Source organism: Panthera onca, chromosome D1, assembly GCF_046562875.1.
Source record: "Panthera onca isolate mPanOnc1 chromosome D1, mPanOnc1 haplotype 2, whole genome shotgun sequence".
Classification (NCBI taxonomy): domain Eukaryota; kingdom Metazoa; phylum Chordata; class Mammalia; order Carnivora; family Felidae; genus Panthera; species Panthera onca.
In genome coordinates, this window is record NC_138348.1 from 66101430 (window position 1) to 66118917 (window position 17488).

Sequence of the window (17488 nt, forward strand, 5' to 3'; positions counted from 1 at the left end):
ATAAGTTACCAAGAAAGTACATTTAGAAGCACATTACCATATCAGTTACTCTGCTTCTTTCTAGGTTGATGTCCAGTTTATTGTCTGCTCTGATCTGACTGGTTTCATTCTTTACAGAAAATCAAAATATTAAAAAAGCAATCTCATAATGTTTGTTCTGAAATTAATAAAATATTTTAAAGTGAGAAAAGTAAAACTTACTATCAGTTGCTGCTTAACTTGTTCCAATTCAGTTTTCATTTTCTAGGTATAGAAAAAATCACATGCAATTGCCATTAAGCCAAAAGCCCATAGCATGATTTATTCAACAAATCTGAAACCTTGCATTAGCAAAAACTGGATGATCTACAGATTTCTAATGAAGCACTAAAAATAGACAAAAAAGGAAAGTAGTATTTCATCATATTCAGAAAATTCTTATGAACAAAACAGTAAAAAATGTATTCTAGTTAGTTTTAAACCATGACTGATATTTGAAATTTAAAAATATTTAAAATTAAAAAAAATTAAAACTCCAAATGAATTACAGAAGCAGTTTTCTCTTAACTCATAAAAATTACTGCAGATTCATATAAAATGGCACATTGATTTAAATTTTGAGAACATTATATTGAGCTATATTAGAAATTTTATATATAACGTGAAACATTTTATATATAAAGATTTCCCCTTACATTTGACTTTTACATGTGTAAGATACAACTCTTATTCTTTGGTCTAGACTATGATTGATACATAGATTAGTTATAGGTTAAACATCTAGCATACTTTGACCAAAAAACTTGTTGAAAGTTACTGAATGACCACATAAAATCATTACTTGGTCCTATTAGAACACATGTGAAATCAGTTATTTTATTAGTAATAAACAAACTAGTATCACCTGGTTCTCTGCTCTCAGATTTGCAAATTCACTTTTCTCTAGGATGACCATGTCTTTCCTGATGGAGTCCAAATGAGCCATTAGTTGTTGTACTGTTATTTCCTGGAAAGCAAAATTGAAATGACCTAGTGATATATGGAATGCTTTCACCTTACACAGAATTGTTTTCATGGAATGTAAAAGAATCTGTTGTTATGCTATAAGGTGTAATGTTGCTTGGCTAACTAAACAAAACCATATGAAGCCTATATATAAAAATGAAAAGGAGGTTCCAGTCCAAGGTTGTGACACAGGAGGACCCTGAACTCACCTCCTCCATGGATACACCAAATCTATACCTATTTATAAAGCATTTCCTCCTGAAGGACACCTCAGGGCTAACCGGCCAGCTTCTGCACAACAAAAAATATACCACAAAGAGAAAGGCAAGAGAGACAGAAGCACAGTAATGAAGGAAATCCCTAATCCTGACACTGAGAACTGCAGTAAGAGGGACAGTACTGAATGACCATGAGCAGATTCATCTGCCCTGGGATAAAGAAAAAATGCTGAGGTTTAAAAGGGCAACTAGAATATAAAAGATCCAGCCCTCGAACTCTTCCAGAGAGTGCTGCTGGGACTCTCTAGTTCTGAGGGGCTGGTGAGCATCACTGTTTACATCCCCCTTCCATTTTTAGAGCACAGACAGGAGCAGGATCTGGGCACCACAGCCAGCCTACCACTTCAGCAAACACTAGGCCCCCAGCCCAAACCAGCACAGTGTCGTGGCCCCAGCGTGGAGACACCAGAATACCCCTGGTCAGTGTTCACAACAGCTCACCTTCCGAGGTGAGGCAGGTACAAAGCACCCCAGAACACTCCAGGCTCCCAGCACTTAAACTCCAGATGACTTGGCATGACACCGCCAGCTCAGAGCATCCTGTTACCTTTCCAAATTAGCTCGTGGCTAATTTGACTCCAGACAACTCATCAGGGCACACTCTGTAGAGTGTGTCCAGGGATCCAGTGGTCCATACCCTGCAGCAGCTGCAGCAACCTGACCAGGGTGTGTCTTGGGCTTGCACTTACCCCTGGCTTGCGCTCATTTCAGCACCAGGTACTCTCTTATGGTGCCATTTATGCAGAGAGCCCCTGGACCACCCTGGCTCATGCTCACTTCAGCTTAAGCTGTCCTGCCAGGGCACTAATTCCACAGAGAGTCGCAAGACCTCCCAGATTGGAACCTTTTCAATTTCAGTTATCTTACCAGGGTATGTTCCATGGCAAGAACACTGGGCTTGCCCCCCAAATGATACCCTTTATAGCACCAGTTGTCCTGCCTGGGGGCCCTCTGCACTGAGAGCCCTGGGAACCTCCAGCTTGCACCCACTTCAACTTCAGCTGTCTGGCCAGGATGCACCTCTATGTGGAGAGCCCGAAGACAGTTCTGGCCTGTACCCACTTTGGCTCTGGCCATCCCACCAAAGTGGCCCTAACATGAAGTGCCCCAACACCCATGACAGCCACATATTCAGAAAGCCAGCTAATGTCACCAGACACACATTCTCCACAGGGGATGACTTGACTATACACAAGATCATCCTACTTTGAAAACGTAGCTGTTGTGTGTAACTCACAAAGTAAAGCAAGAGGAAGAGACAAAAGAATTTGCTTCAAATGAATGAACAAAGCCCAAACCTCAGAAACAGAACTAAATAAAATGGAAATAAGTATGCCTGATAAATAGTTCAAAATTATGGACATAAAGATGCCCACTGGGCTGGACAGCAGAGTGCATAAGCTTGGTGAGAACTTGAACAAAGAGATAGCATATAAAAAAGAACCAAGTTGAAGAACACAATAAACGAAAAATAAACTGGAGGGAATCAACAGATTAGAGAATGGAAAAGAACAGATTAATGATATAGAAAAGAGGGTAATGGAAAGCACCCAAGCTGAACAGTAAAAAGAAAAAAAAAACACAGGGATAGGTTAAGGACTCTCTTGGACAAAATCAAGCAAGAACATCTGCATTATAGAGGTCCCAGAAGGAGAAAAGACACAGGGAGCGGGGGGAGGCAGAAAACTTATTTGAAGAAATGATAGTTGAAAACCTCCCTTATCTCTGGGAAGAAAACAGGTATCTAGGTTCGATAAGTGCAGAAGTACCAAACAAGATGAACCCAAGGAGGTCCACACAGTAAGTAATAATTAAAGATTAAAGATAAAGAGAGAAGTTTAAAACCAGAAAGAGAGAAGCAATGAGTTACATACAAGGAAACCCCATAAGACCATGGGCTGATTTCCCTGCAGAAATTATACAGGCCAGAGGAAGGAGTTAAGATGGCAGAGAAGCATAGAGACCCTGAGCTTGTCTCATCCCTGAAACACAGCTAGATCAGCACCAAACCATTTTGAACACCTAGGAAATTGATCTGAGGATTTATGCAACAATCCGTATAACCTGAGCCACAGAACTCGGCAGATACATGGTGTGCAGAAGTGAACTGGGGGAGAGAAAAGCCACAGAGGGTAGGGAGCTGTTTTTGTGGAGAGAAGACTAAGAAAAAATAAAGGGGTAGAGTATGGTACATTGTGCACAAGAAAAGCACTTGCCCTGAAAGTAGTTTGAGAGAGAAAGAGTGAAAATACTGGCAGGGGACTGAACAAGAAATCTGTTCCCCAAAACCAATGACAGGGAGAAAGGAGAGGGCTTCAATACCACCAGGATTCTATACACAGTGGAGTGCAGAGTCTGAAGATTCAGAGCCCCGTGCCTGGTGGTGCTCTGGTGAGAAAGTAGGGAGAATCCCCAGGAGCAGGCAGTGGGGTTTGAGGGGTCCATGTGCCACATAGGGAAAAGTGGTTCCCCTGCATGGAGTGCATTTGGTAGACACCATATGGCCTCCTGGTGGGCAAAGGTCCCAGAGGACCCCAGAGAAGCAGCCATGTTTGCTGGTATTGGGACAAAGATGCCAGAGTGCTGTGAAACCTGGCACCAACTGTGTGTTATGGACTGCCATAATCTCTGAACCTCTGCCACCGTGTGATCACACAAACGTTTTCTGGGGCAAGCTGGCTTCCAGCCATTGCTCAGTGAGACCCTCCCCAGAGAGTCGGTGGGGGTTTCCAAAGTGTGGGGTTTTGAAACACAACCCCATCTGAGATAAATCTCGAGAAGGAGTTTTGTCTCGCAGGCAGACAGCTTAGACAGACAGGGTAGAGGCAGGGAGTGAACGAGACCTGAGACAAAGGAGCAGTGCTTGACTGTGGGTTGGTGAGATTGCGAAGTTCCTGAGTCAGAGATTAGGGCGCTGGGTGAAGTCAATTCCACCTCAACCGCACATGCACAGGTACACAAACACACAGATCCAGCCCAGCAAGCTAAGCAGCACCATCTAGTGGAGAACTGAGCTGTTACACCAAGCCCTGCCCAACTGTGCCCTCCAAGCACATCCCCTAGAAGACCAGCACAAGTCACTCCACCTGCTTAGTATATGGACTATACAGTGCTTCATAGTTTCAGTTCTAGGGGAAAGTGGATATAAATTCTTTTGGGTTTCATTCTATTTGGTGGCTCATTTGTTTGCTCATTTTCTTTACTTCGGTTTTCTTTTTTTAATCTCTTGGATACAGAGAAAAAATTTATTTACACTTTTTTCCCCCCTTTCCTTTTCCTTTATTTTCTACATTCTATAAAGTTTCTTTCAACAAGGAGACTGAAACAAACCTAGGATCTGGCTTCCTTTGATTTTGTTTTGTTTTGTTTATAATTTTTATTTTATTAATTTTTATCCTTCCTCCAAAATGAAAAAAACAAAGGAATTCACCCCAAAAGAAAGAATGGGAAGAAATGACAGCCAGGGATTTAATCAACACAGACATAAGTAAGATGTCTGTACTAGAATTTAGAACCACGATAATAAGAATACTAACTCAGGTTGAAAAAAGCAAAGACACCATAGAATGCACTTCTACAGAGATAAAAAAATAAAATCTAGTTAGGCCAAAATTAAAAATGCTATAACCGAGATGCAATCTTCAATGGATGCCACAATGGCAACGATGGACAAAGCAGAACAGCGAATCGGCAATATAGATGGTAAAATTATGGAGAATAATGAGGTAGATAAAGAGTGAAACAAAGCAAAAGATCACAATATAGGACTTAGAGAACTCAGGGATTCATTAAAAAGGAATAACATCTAAACCATAGGAGTCCCAGAAGAGGAAGAGAGAGCAAAAGGGACAGAAGGTTTATGTGAGCAAATTATAGAGGAAAACTTGCCTAATCTGGGGAAGCACACAGACATCAAAACCCAGGAAGCACAGAGAACTCCCATTAGATTCAACAAAAACCCATCACCAAGGCATATCATACTCAAATTCACAAAATACACAAGACAAGGAAAGAATTATGAAAACAGCAAGGGGGAAAAAAAACATCTTTAATCTATAAGGGAAGACAGATCAGGTTCACAGCAGACCTATCCACAGAAACTTGACAGGCCAGAAAGGAATGGCAGGATATACTCAACATGCTGAATCGGAAAAACATGCAGCCACGAATTCTTTATCCAGCAAGACTATCATTCAAAACAGCAGGAGAGAGAAATAATTTCCCAAACAAAAACTAAAGGTGTCCATGACCATTAAACAGTCCTGCAAGAAATTTTAAGGGGGACACTTTGAGTGGAAAAAAGACAAAGAAGACCAGAAGCAACAAAGACTAGAAAGGACCAGAGAACGTCACCAGAAACACCAACTCTACAGGCAACACAATAGCACTAAATGATTATCTTTCAGTACTCACTCTAAATGTCAATGCACTAAATGCTCCAATCAAAAGATGTATGAGAATGAATAAGAAAACAAGACCCATCTATATGCTGCTTACAAGAGACTCATTTTAGACATAAAGACACCTTCAGATTGAAAATAAGGGGATGGAGAACTGTCTATACTGCTAATGGTCATCAAAAGAAAGCTGCAGTAGCCATACTTCTATCAGACAAACTAGATTTTATTTTAATGTGTTTTAATGTTTATTTATTTTTAAGAGAGAGCGTGAGTGGGGGAGGGGCAGAGAGCGAGAGGGAGACAGAATCTGAAGCAGGCTCCAGGCTCTGAGCCGTCAGCACACAGCCCGATGTGAGGCTCAAACTCATGAACTGCAAGATCGTGACCTGAGCTGAAATCAGATGCTTAACCGAATGAGCCACCGAGGTGCCCCCAGACAAACTAGATTTTAAACCAAAAGAGTGTAACAAGAGATGAAGAAGGGCATTATATCATAATGAAGGGGATCTATCCACAAGAAGATATAACAATTGTATTTATTTATGCCCCCAACGTGGAGGCACCCAAATATATAAAGTAATCACAAACATAAACTAATTGATAATAATACTATAATCGTAGGGGACTTCAATACCCCACTGACAACAATGGACAGATCATATAGGCAGAAAATGAACAAGGAAACAATGGCTTTGAGTGACACACTGGACCAGATGAAATTAACAGATATATTCAGAACATTTCATTGTAAAACAACAGAATACACATTTTCTGGAGTGCACATGGGACATTCTCCAGAATAGATCACATCCTGGGTCATAAATCAGCCCTCAACAAGTACACAAAGATCAAGATCATACCTAGCATATTTTCAGACCACATCACTATGAAACTGGAAATCATCCACAAGAAAAAATTTGAAAAGACCATGAATACTTGGAGATTAAAGAACATCTTACTAAGGAATGAATGGGTTAACCAAGAAATTAAAGAGGAAATTAAAAAGTAAATGGAAGTGAATGAAAATGAAAACACGACTGCCCAAAACCTCTGGGATGCAGCAAAGGCAGTCATAAAAGGGAAGTATATAGCAATCCAGGCCTTCCTAAAGGGGGAAGCAAGGTCTCAAATACACAACCTTATGCCTAAAGGAACTGGAAAAGGAACAGCAAATAAAGCCAAGAACCAGCAGAAGAGAAACAATAAAGATTAGAGCAGAAGTCAAGGATATCAAAATAAAAAAAAAACAACAGGTCAACAAAACCAGGAGCTGGTTCTTTGAAACAATTAACAAAATTGTTAATCTAGCCAGATGGATCAAAAAGAAAAAGGAAAGGACCCAAATAAATAAAATCATGAATGAAAGTAGAGAAATCACAACCAATAGCAGAGAAATATAAACAATATTAAGAGAATTTTTTGAGCAATTATATGCCAACAAATTGGGGAATCTGGAAGAAATGGACAAATTCCTAAGAACATATAAATTACCAAAACTGAAACAGGAAGAAACAAAAATTTTTTAACAGATCCATACCCAGTAAAGAAATGGAATCGGCAATCAAAAATCTCCCAACAAACAAAAGTCCAGGGCCAGATGGCTTCCCAGGGGAATCTACCAAACATTTAAATTTTTTTTTTTTTTCAACGTTTTTTTTTTTTTTTTATTTATTTTTGGGACAGAGAGAGACAGAGCATGAATGGGGGAGGGGCAGAGAGAGAGGGAGACACAGAATCGGAAACAGGCTCCAGGCTCCGAGCCATCAGCCCAGAGCCTGACGCGGGGCTCGAACTCACGGACCGCAAGATCGTGACCTGGCTGAAGTCGGACGCTTAACCGACTGCGCCACCCAGGCGCCCCTACCAAACATTTAAAGAAGAGTTAACACCTATTCTTTTGAAGCTGTTCCAAAAATACAAATGGAAGGAAAACTTCCAAACTCATTCTATGAAGCCAGTTTTACCTTGATTCCAAAACCAGACAAAGACCCCACTAAGGAGAAATACAGACCAATTTCTCTGATGAACATGTATACAAAAATTCAACAAAATACTAGCAAACCGGATCTAACAATACATTAAAAGAATTATTTACCACCATCAAGTGGAATTCATTCCTGGGATGCAGGGCTGGTTCAATATCTGCACGTCAATCAATGTGATACATCACATTGATACAAGAAAGGTTAAGAACCACATGATCTCAACAGATGCAGAAAAAGCATCTGACAAAATACAGCATCCTTTCTTGATTAAAACCCTTAAGAAAGTAGGGATAGAAGGAACATACCTCAAGATCATGAACACCATATACAAAAGACCCATTGCTAATATCATCCTCAATGGGGAAAAACCAAGAGCTTTCCCTCTATAGTCAGGAACACGTCAAGGACGTCCACTCTCACCACTGTTATCCAACATAGTGCTGGAAGTCCGGCCTCAGCAATCAGACAACACAAATAAATAAAAAGCATCCAACTCAGCAAGGAGGAAGTCAAACTTTTGCTCTTCGCAGATGACATAATACTCTATGTGGAAAACCTGAAAGACTCCACCAAAAAACCCCAAAAATAAATAATCCAGTGAAGAGATGGGCAAAAGGCATGAACACTTTTCAAAGGAAGACATCCAGATGGCTAACAGACATATGAAAAGATACTCAGCCTCATGTAGAACTGATACATGAATTCAGCAAAGTAACAGAAATAGGTTGTATTTCTATATACCAATAATGAAACAACAGAAATAGAAATTGAGGAATTGATCCCATTTACAACTGTGGTAAGAACCATAAGACACCTAACCAAAAAAGTGAAAGATCTATACACTGAAAACTATAGAAAGCTTATGAAATGGAAAAACATTCCATGCTCATGGATTGGAAGATCAAATATTGTTAAAATGTCTATACTACCCAAAGCAATCTACATATTCAATGCAATCCCTATCAAAGTAACACCAGCCTTATTCACAGAGCTAGAAAAAATAATCCTAAAATTTGTATGGAACTAGAAAAGACCCCGAATAGCCAAAGCAATCCTGGAAAAGAAAACCAAAGCTAGAGGCATCACAATTCCGGACATCAAGCTGTATTACAAAGCTGTAATCATCAAGACAGTATAGTACTGGCACAAGAACGGACCCACAGATCAATGGAACAGAAAAGAGAATCCAGAAATGGACCCACAAACATATGGCCAGCTAATCTTTGACAAAGCAGCAAAGAATATCCAATGGAAAAAAGTCTCTTTAGCAAATGGTGCTGGGAAAACTGGACAGTGACATGTAGAAGAATGAACCTGGACCACTCTCTTATACCATACACAAAAATAAACTCAAAATGGATGAAAAGACCTAAACATAAAACAGGAAGCCATCAAAATCCTAGAGGAGAGAACAGGCAACAACCTCTTTGACCTCAGCTGCAGCAACCTCTTACTTGACCTATCTCTAGAGGCAAAGGTAAACAAAAACAAAAATGAACTATTGGGAGCTCATCAAAATAAAAAGATTCTGCACAGTGAAGGAAACAATCAGCAAAACTAAAAGCAACCAATGTAATGGGAGAAGACATGTGCAAGTGACACATCTGATAAAGGGCTAGTATCCAAAATCTATAAAGAACTTATCAAACTCAACACCCCAAAAATAAATAATCCAGTGAAGAGATGGGCAAAAGGCATAAACACTTTTCAAAGGAAGACATCCAGATGGCTAACAGACACATGAAAAGATGCTCAACATCACTCATCATCAGAGAAATACAAATCAAAACCACAATGAGATACCACCTCATCATACCCGTCAGAATGGCTAAAATTAACAACTCAGGGAACAACAGATGTTGGCGAGGATGTGGAGAAAGGGGAACATTTTTGCATTGCTGGTAGGAATGCAAAGTGGTACAGTCACTCTGGAAAATAGTATAGAGGTTCCTCAAAAAATTAAAAATAGAACTAGCCCTAGACCCAGCAACTGTACTACTAGGTATTTATCCAAAGGAGACAGGAGTGGTGATTTGAAGGGGCACATGCACCCCAGTGTTTATAGGAGAGCTATTGACAACAGCTAAATTATGGAAAGAGTCCAAATGTCCATTGACTGATAAATGGATAAAGATGTGGTATATATATATATATGTATATATATAATTATATACATAATGGGATATTACTTGGGTGATCAAGAAAAATGAAATCTTGCCATTTGCAACAATGTGGATGGAACTAGAATATATTATGCTAAGTTAAATGAGTCAGAAAAAGACAAATATTCTATAATTTCACTAATATGTGGAATTTAAGATACAAAAGAGATGAACATAGGGGAAGGGAAGCAGAAATAAGATTTTAAAAAGTAGGGGGAACAAACCATAAGAGACTCCTATATAGAGAACAAACAGGGTTGTTGGCAGGGTGTTGGGTGGGGGGAGGGAGGTTAACAAGGAGGTTAACAAAATGCTACTAAACAACAAATTTCTTCAATGAAATCAAAGAGGAAATAAAAAAAAAAATATACGGAGACAAACGAAAATGAAACACAATACTCCAAAGTCTGTGGGACACAGTGAAACAGTTCTAAGGAGATGCACAGTGAAACAGGCCTACCTCAAGAAACAAGAAAATTTCAAATAATCTCATCCTACACCTAAAGGAACTAGAAAAAAAACAAAAACAAAAACAAAATAAACCCGAAGTTGGTAGAAGGAAGAAAATAATAAAGATGAGAGTAGAAATAAAGGAAATACAGATTAAAAAACAATAGAAAAAGATTAATGAAACAAAAAACTGATTCTATGAAAAGATAAACAAAACTGATAAGCTTTTATCCAGATTCATTGTGAATAAAATAAAGGACACAAAATCAGAAATGAAACAGAAGTAACAACTGACACCACAGAAATAGAAAAGCGTATAACAGAATACTTCAGAAAGTTACATGCCAGCAAAGTGGACAACCTAGAAGAAATAGATAAATTCCTAGAAACTGATACAAACTTTCAAAACTAAACCAGGAAGTAACAGAAAATCTGAACTAGTAATGACACTGAACACATAATCAAAAAAAACCTCCCAATGAACAAAAGTCCAGAACTAGACAAATTCACAGATGAATTCTACCAAACATTTAAGGAAGAGTTAACAGCTCTTCTCAAAATATTCCAAAAAATAGATGACAGAAAACTTCCAAATTCATTCTGAGGCCGGCATTACCCTGATACCAAAACCAAACAGACTTTACAAAAAAAAAAAAAAAAACCAAAAAAAAAAAACAAAAAACCACAGGCCCATCTCTGATAAACACAGATACAAAATTCTCAACAAATATTACCAAACTTTGAACTGAACAATACATTAAAAGGATCATTTACCACCATCAAGTTGGATTTATTCTAGGGATGCAAGGATGATTCAGTGTTCATAAACCAATTGGTGTGGTACATCACATTAACAATAGGAAGGGTAAAAACCATATAGTCATCTTAATAGATGCAAAATAAGTACTTCATAAAATACAACATCCATTCATGTAAATACTCTCAAAAAGAGTGGGTGCAGAAGGAATATAACTCAACATAATAAAAGCCACATATGAGAAACCGACAGCTAATGTCATACTCAATAGTGAAAAACAGAGAGCTCTTCTAATATCAGGAACAAGATGAAGGTGCCCACTCTCACCAATTTTATTCAACATAGTACTAGAAGTTCTAGCCACAGCTATTAGGCAAGAAAAAGAAATAAAAGGCATAGAAATTGGTAAGGAAGAAGTACAATGGTCACTGTCTACAGATGACATGATACTATATATAGAACCCTAAGCCCTAAACACCAAAAAAAAAAAAAAAAAACCAACAAAACCCTATAATTCAGTTTTTATGTGAATTCAGAATATAACTGAATTTTTGGATTGAGTGTACTTAACAGTATAGTCTTTCTGCAGTGATCAAGTACAAGGCCCTGAGCCTCAAACCCATCTTTCATGACATCTTTGGGGTGGGGGTGGGGTCAACAATTGGATTAGGCTCAATGACGGAATGAGATGTTAATTTCACACACTAATCATAAAAACACCAAAATTTAGCATTTTGAATGTAGGATTAAATGGTATTGCCAGCATAAAACTTCCTTAAGCCACAATTTTAATTCACTGGTTATAGGTAAACTTAAAAATCTAATTTAAGAATATTATCAAAAATGTCAATAGCTTGGACTTTTGAGGAAGATGGCAGAATAGGCAGCCTTTAAATTTTCCTTGTCCCATGAATACAACTTGGTGACACTCACATCAATGCAAATAACCCAGAAAATGACCCAAGATTAGCAGAACTCCACAAGTAGCTGTAGAGAAGAAGCCACATCAAAGAGGGTAGAAAGGCACAGAAATTGTGGGGAGCTGAACCCCATGGGTCTGGCTGCCAGAGGAAGGGAGCTGTGAGGTGCAGAGAGGGGTGAGAAACAGAATATCACATCAGAGAACCTACACAGGGAAGACGAATCTCCACAGGATTTGGCTTTGAAAATGAGAGGGGCTAGATTTAGTGATTTCTTAACCAGGAGAACTTAAAGCCTACAACTTTAAAAATCCCTGAAAGCAGCAGAACGCTGAGTCCCACACTTAAATAGATAGCCCCCAAAAAGCCCAGGAGATACAGCTTAGAAGCATCAGTTTGTTTAAAAAAAAAAAAAAAAAAACCCTAAACACACACAATAAAAAAAATGGCAGCAGTTTGAAAAATGAGAGCATTTGAGAAGGAGAGTTAGTAATCTGAGTTCCTTAAGGGACATCTCCAGGGAAAAAGGAGCTGGCATGTACCATTTCCCTCCACCAACCCCAGCACAATCACCCTTCCACTGGTGGGAACCAGCACCTGTGGGCATTCACTGCCTAATTTGCTTACACTGCACCACCCCAACCTTCTCCAGCTAAACCTGCCTCAATCCAGGTGCTAAAGGTCCTCTCCCCCAGAAGACTAGCACAAACCTTGCCAACAATGTGTTGCGACCACCGGTGGGGGATGTGTGCACCTTGTTAAAACTGCATCACCCACCCACGTGTGCTTTGTGGAATGTCCTTAAGCCAACTCCAGTACCCACAGCAGCTGCATACAAGAGGACCAGCCAGCTTGTTAAAAGTGAGCATCCCACCAACTACTCTCAAGAGCAGGAGATGTAGCTGAATTTCCTAACACACAGAAACAGAGCTAGGTAAAGTGAAGAGACCAAACCAAATTAAAGAAAAGGACAAAATCACAGCAAGAGACTTAAGTAAAACAGAGATAAATAATGTGCCTGATAGAGAATTTAAAGTAATGACCATAAAGATACTCATGGGATTTGAGAAGAGTGGAGGACATCTGTGAGACCCTTAAAAACAAAAAAGAGCCACTCAGGGATGAAGAGCACAATAAATTTAAAACAAAAATACACTTGACAGGCTAAATAGCAGGCTAGAGGAATTAGAAGAATGACTTCATGGCCTGGAAAACAGAGTAAGAGAGAGTAATCAAGCTGAGCAAATATAAGAGACAAAAAAAAAAAAAAAAAAAAAAAAAATGCAAAATGAGAACAGATTTAGGGATCTCAGTGACTCCAACAAGTGTAATTTTCACAATACAGGGATCCCAGAGGAAGAACAGAGAAAAGGGGGCAGAAAATTTATTTTAAGAAATAATAGTTCAAAACTTCCCTAATCTGGGAAGGAAACAGATATCCAGATCCAGGAGGCACAGGGAACCCCCAACAAAATTAACCAAAGAAGGTGCACAAAAATACACATAGTAATTAAAACAACAAAAAGTAGTGATAAAGAATTTTAGGAATGCCTGGGTGGTTCATTCAGTTAAGTGTCTGATTCTTGATTTCAGCTCAGGTCATGATCTCAGGGCTATGGGACTGAGCCCTGCATCAGGCTCTGCATGGAGTATGAAGATTGAGATTCTATCTCCCTCTCTCTCTGTTCCTCTCCTGTGCTCATGTGTGCATGATCCCTCTCTCAAAAAAATTAAAAAAGTTAAAAAAAAAAAAATTTAAACACAGTAAAAGACAGTTACATAAATGGGAAACCCCATAAGGCTATCAGTGCATTTTTCAGCAGAAACTTTGCAGGTCAGAAGGGAGTGGCATGATATGTTCAAAGTGCTGAAAAGAAAAAAGTCTGCATCCACGAATATTCTATCCAGCAAGGCAATCATTTAGAATAGGAGATATGGTTTCTCAAAAAAAAAAAAAAAAAAAAAAAAAAAAAAAAAAAAAAAAAAAAAAAAGTAAAGGAGTGAACGACCACTAACCCAGCCCTATAAGAATTATTAAAGGGGACTAAATGAAGGACTGTATAAAAAGCAGGAAACACAGAAGAAGTGAAAATAAGTGTATCAGTAAAAATCAGTCAAGGAAATCACAAAATAAAAGGATGCAAAATAGGACATCAATACATAAAATGTGGGTGGGCAGGGGTGTAAAGAATGGGTTCAAACTTATGAGAACATCAACTTCACATGGAGATGTTATATACAAACCTAATGGTATACAAAGAAATCAAAACCAGTAACAGATATGTAAAGACTAAAGAGAAGGGAGTTCAACTTTACCACTAAAGAAAGTCAGCAAACTGTGAAAGAGAACAAGAAGAGGATAAGAGAAAAAGTACAAAAAACAACCACAAAAAAGTAACAAAATGTCAATAAATACATATTTATCAATAATTATTTTAAATGTAAATGAACTAAATGCTCCAATCAAAAGATATGGGGTGACAACATGGATAGAAAAGACCCATTTATATGTTGCCTACACAAGACTTGTTTCAGATCTAAAGACACCTGCAGATTGAAAGTGAGGGACAAAGAAACATTTACCATGTAAAGGATATCAAAAGAATGCTGAAGTAGCAACATTTATACTGGACCAAATAGAATTTAAAACAAAGATGGTAATAAGAAACAAAGAAGAACATAATATTGTAATAAAAGGGACTATCCAACAAGAAAATATAACAACTGTAAATATGGACCCAACATGGTGGCACCCAAATACATAAAACAGTTAACAACAAACACATAGGAACTAATCAGTAGTAATACAATAACAGTAAGGGACTTTAACACCCCACTTCACCCCACTTACATCAATGGTCAGATCATCCATACAGAAAATCAACAAGAAAACAGTGGCTTTGAATGACACAGTGGACCAGATGGATTTAACAGATATATTCAGAACATTCAGCCTTAAAATAGAAGAATACACATTCTTTTCAAGTGCACATGAACATTTTCTAGAAGAGATCACATATTAGGCCACACAACAAGTCTCAACAAATTAAAAAAAAAAAAGTCATTCTATGTATCTTTTCGGACTATAATGCCACGAAACTAGAAATCAACCACAAGAAAAAAATATGGAAAGAGCACAAATACACAGAGGTTAAATAACATGCTACTAAACAATGAATTGATAAACCTAGAAATCAAAGATGAAATAAAAAATTATATGGAAACAAATGCAAATAAAAACACAAAGGTCCAAAATCTTTGGGATGTAGGAAAAGTGGTGTTAAGAAGGTAGTTTATAGCAATATAGACCTACCTCATAAAGCAAGAAAAATCTCAAATAAACAACCTAACCTCATACCTAATGCAGCTAGAAAAAGAACAAAACCTAAAACCAGCAGAAGAAAGGAAATAAAGATTAGAGCAGAAATAAATGACAAAGAATCTAAAAAACAAACAAAAAAAAACCAAAACAAAACAAAAAACCCCAATGAACGAGATCAATGAAACAAACCAACAGTTGGTTCTTTGAAAAGATCAACAAAACTGATAAGTCTCTAGCCAGACTCATTAAAATAAAAAGAGTGAAATAAACAAAATCACCAGTGAAAGAAGAAAATTAACCCACAGAAATACAAACAAATGTAAGAGAATATTGTGAAAAATTATATGCCAACAAACTGGACAACCTACAAGAAATGGATAAATTCCTAGAAACAAATCATCACCCAAAACTGAAGCAGGAATAGAAAATCTGAACAGACCAATTACCAGTAATGAAATTGAATCAGTAAGCAAAAACTCCCAACAAAAATCTAGCACCAGATGGCTTCACAGGTGAATTCTACCAAACATTTCAAGAATTAATATCTACTCTTCTTAAACTATTCCAAAAAACAGAAGAGGGAGGAAAACTTCCAGATTCATTCTAGGAGGCTAGCATTACACTGATAACTAAAACTAGATAAAGATATCATAAATAAAGAGAACTAGAGACCAGTATCTCTGATGAACATAGATACAAAAACCCTCAACAAAAATATTAGCAAACTGAATCCAACAATATATTAAAAATATCACTGACCACAATCAAGTGGGATTGATTCCCAGGATGCAAGGCTGGTTCAATATTTGCAAATCAATCAACATGAAACATCACATTAATAATAAAAAAAAGGATAAAGACCATATGATCATTTTGATAGATGCAGAAAAAGCATTCAAGATGGTACAACATCCATTCATGATAAAAACCGTCAAAAAAGTAGGTTTGTTTGTTTGTTTAGAGAGTGCAAGCAGGGGAGAGGCAGAGGGAAAGAGAATCTTAAGTGGGCTCTGTTCCTGACGTGGGGCTCTGTCTCACAACCGTGGGATCATGACCTTACCTGAAATCATGAGTTGGATGCTTAACCGACTGAGCCACCCAGGTGACCCAACAAAATAGGTTTAGAGAGAACATAATAAGGGCCTTTATGACAAACCCACAGCCAACTTCATACACAATGGAGAAAAATTGAGAGCTCTTCCCCAAAGGTCAGGAACAAGACAAGAATGTCTACTCTCACCAGTTTTATTCAACACAGTACTGGAAGCTCAAATCACAGCAATCAGACAACAAAAAGAAATAAAAGGCATCCAAATCAGTAAGGTAGAAGGAAAACTTTCCCTATTTGTACATGACATGATACTATATATAGAAAACGCTAAAGATTCCACCAAAACCCACCAGAACTGATAAATGAATTCAGTAAAATTATAGGATACAAAATCAATGTATAGAAATCTGTTGCACTCTATACACTAATAATCAAACAGTAGAAAGAGAAATTAATAATCCCACTTACAATTGCACCAAATATAATAAAATACCTAGAAATAACTTTAATCAAGAAGGTAAAAGACCTGTACTATGAAAACTCCAAAACAATGATAAAAGAAACTGAAGACAACACTAAGAAATGCAAAGATATTCCATGCTCATGGACTGGAAGAACAAATACTGTTAAAATGTCTATACTACCCAAAGCAATCTACAGATTTAATGTAACCCTATCAAAATACCAACAGCATTTTTCACAGAACTAGAACAAACCACCTTAAAATTTGTATGGAATGACAAAAGACCTCGAACGGTCATAGCAGTTTTGAAAAAGAAAAACAGAACTGGAGGTATCACAATTCTGGACTTCAAGTTATATTACAAAGCTGTAGTAATCAAAGCAGTATGGTATTGTCCCCAAAATAGAACAGAATAGAAAGCCCAGAAATAAACCCACAATTATATGGTCAATTAATCTTTCACACAGGAGGAAAAGAATATGCAATGGGAAAAAGACAGCCTCTTCAACAAATGGTGCTGGGAAAACCGGAAAGCTACCTGCAAAATAAAGAAAGTAGACCACTTTCCTACACCATACCAAAAATAAACTCAAAATGAGTTAACCACATAAATATGAGACCTGAAACTGAAAAGTCCTGTAAGAGAGCACAGGCAGTAATTTCTCTGACATTAGCAGTAGCAACATTTTTCTAGATATGTCTTCCAAGGCAAGGGA

At 37.8% G+C, this 17488-nt stretch overlaps 1 protein-coding gene across 4 annotated transcripts in view; it reads right to left on the reverse strand.

Annotated features, from left to right (window-relative positions):
- The window catches only part of CCDC90B (coiled-coil domain containing 90B), a 46055-nt gene that overhangs the window by 20879 nt on the left and 7688 nt on the right, over positions 1-17488 (reverse strand). For all 4 annotated transcript variants that reach the window (XM_060605491.3, XM_060605490.3, XM_060605492.3 and 1 more), the window contains 3 exons: positions 884-985; positions 202-243; positions 38-109 (listed from right to left, as the gene is read on the reverse strand). In XM_060605491.3, the coding sequence (XP_060461474.1) occupies positions 38-109; positions 202-243; positions 884-985 (216 nt within the window). The remainder of the gene's footprint in view (positions 1-37; positions 110-201; positions 244-883; positions 986-17488) is intronic.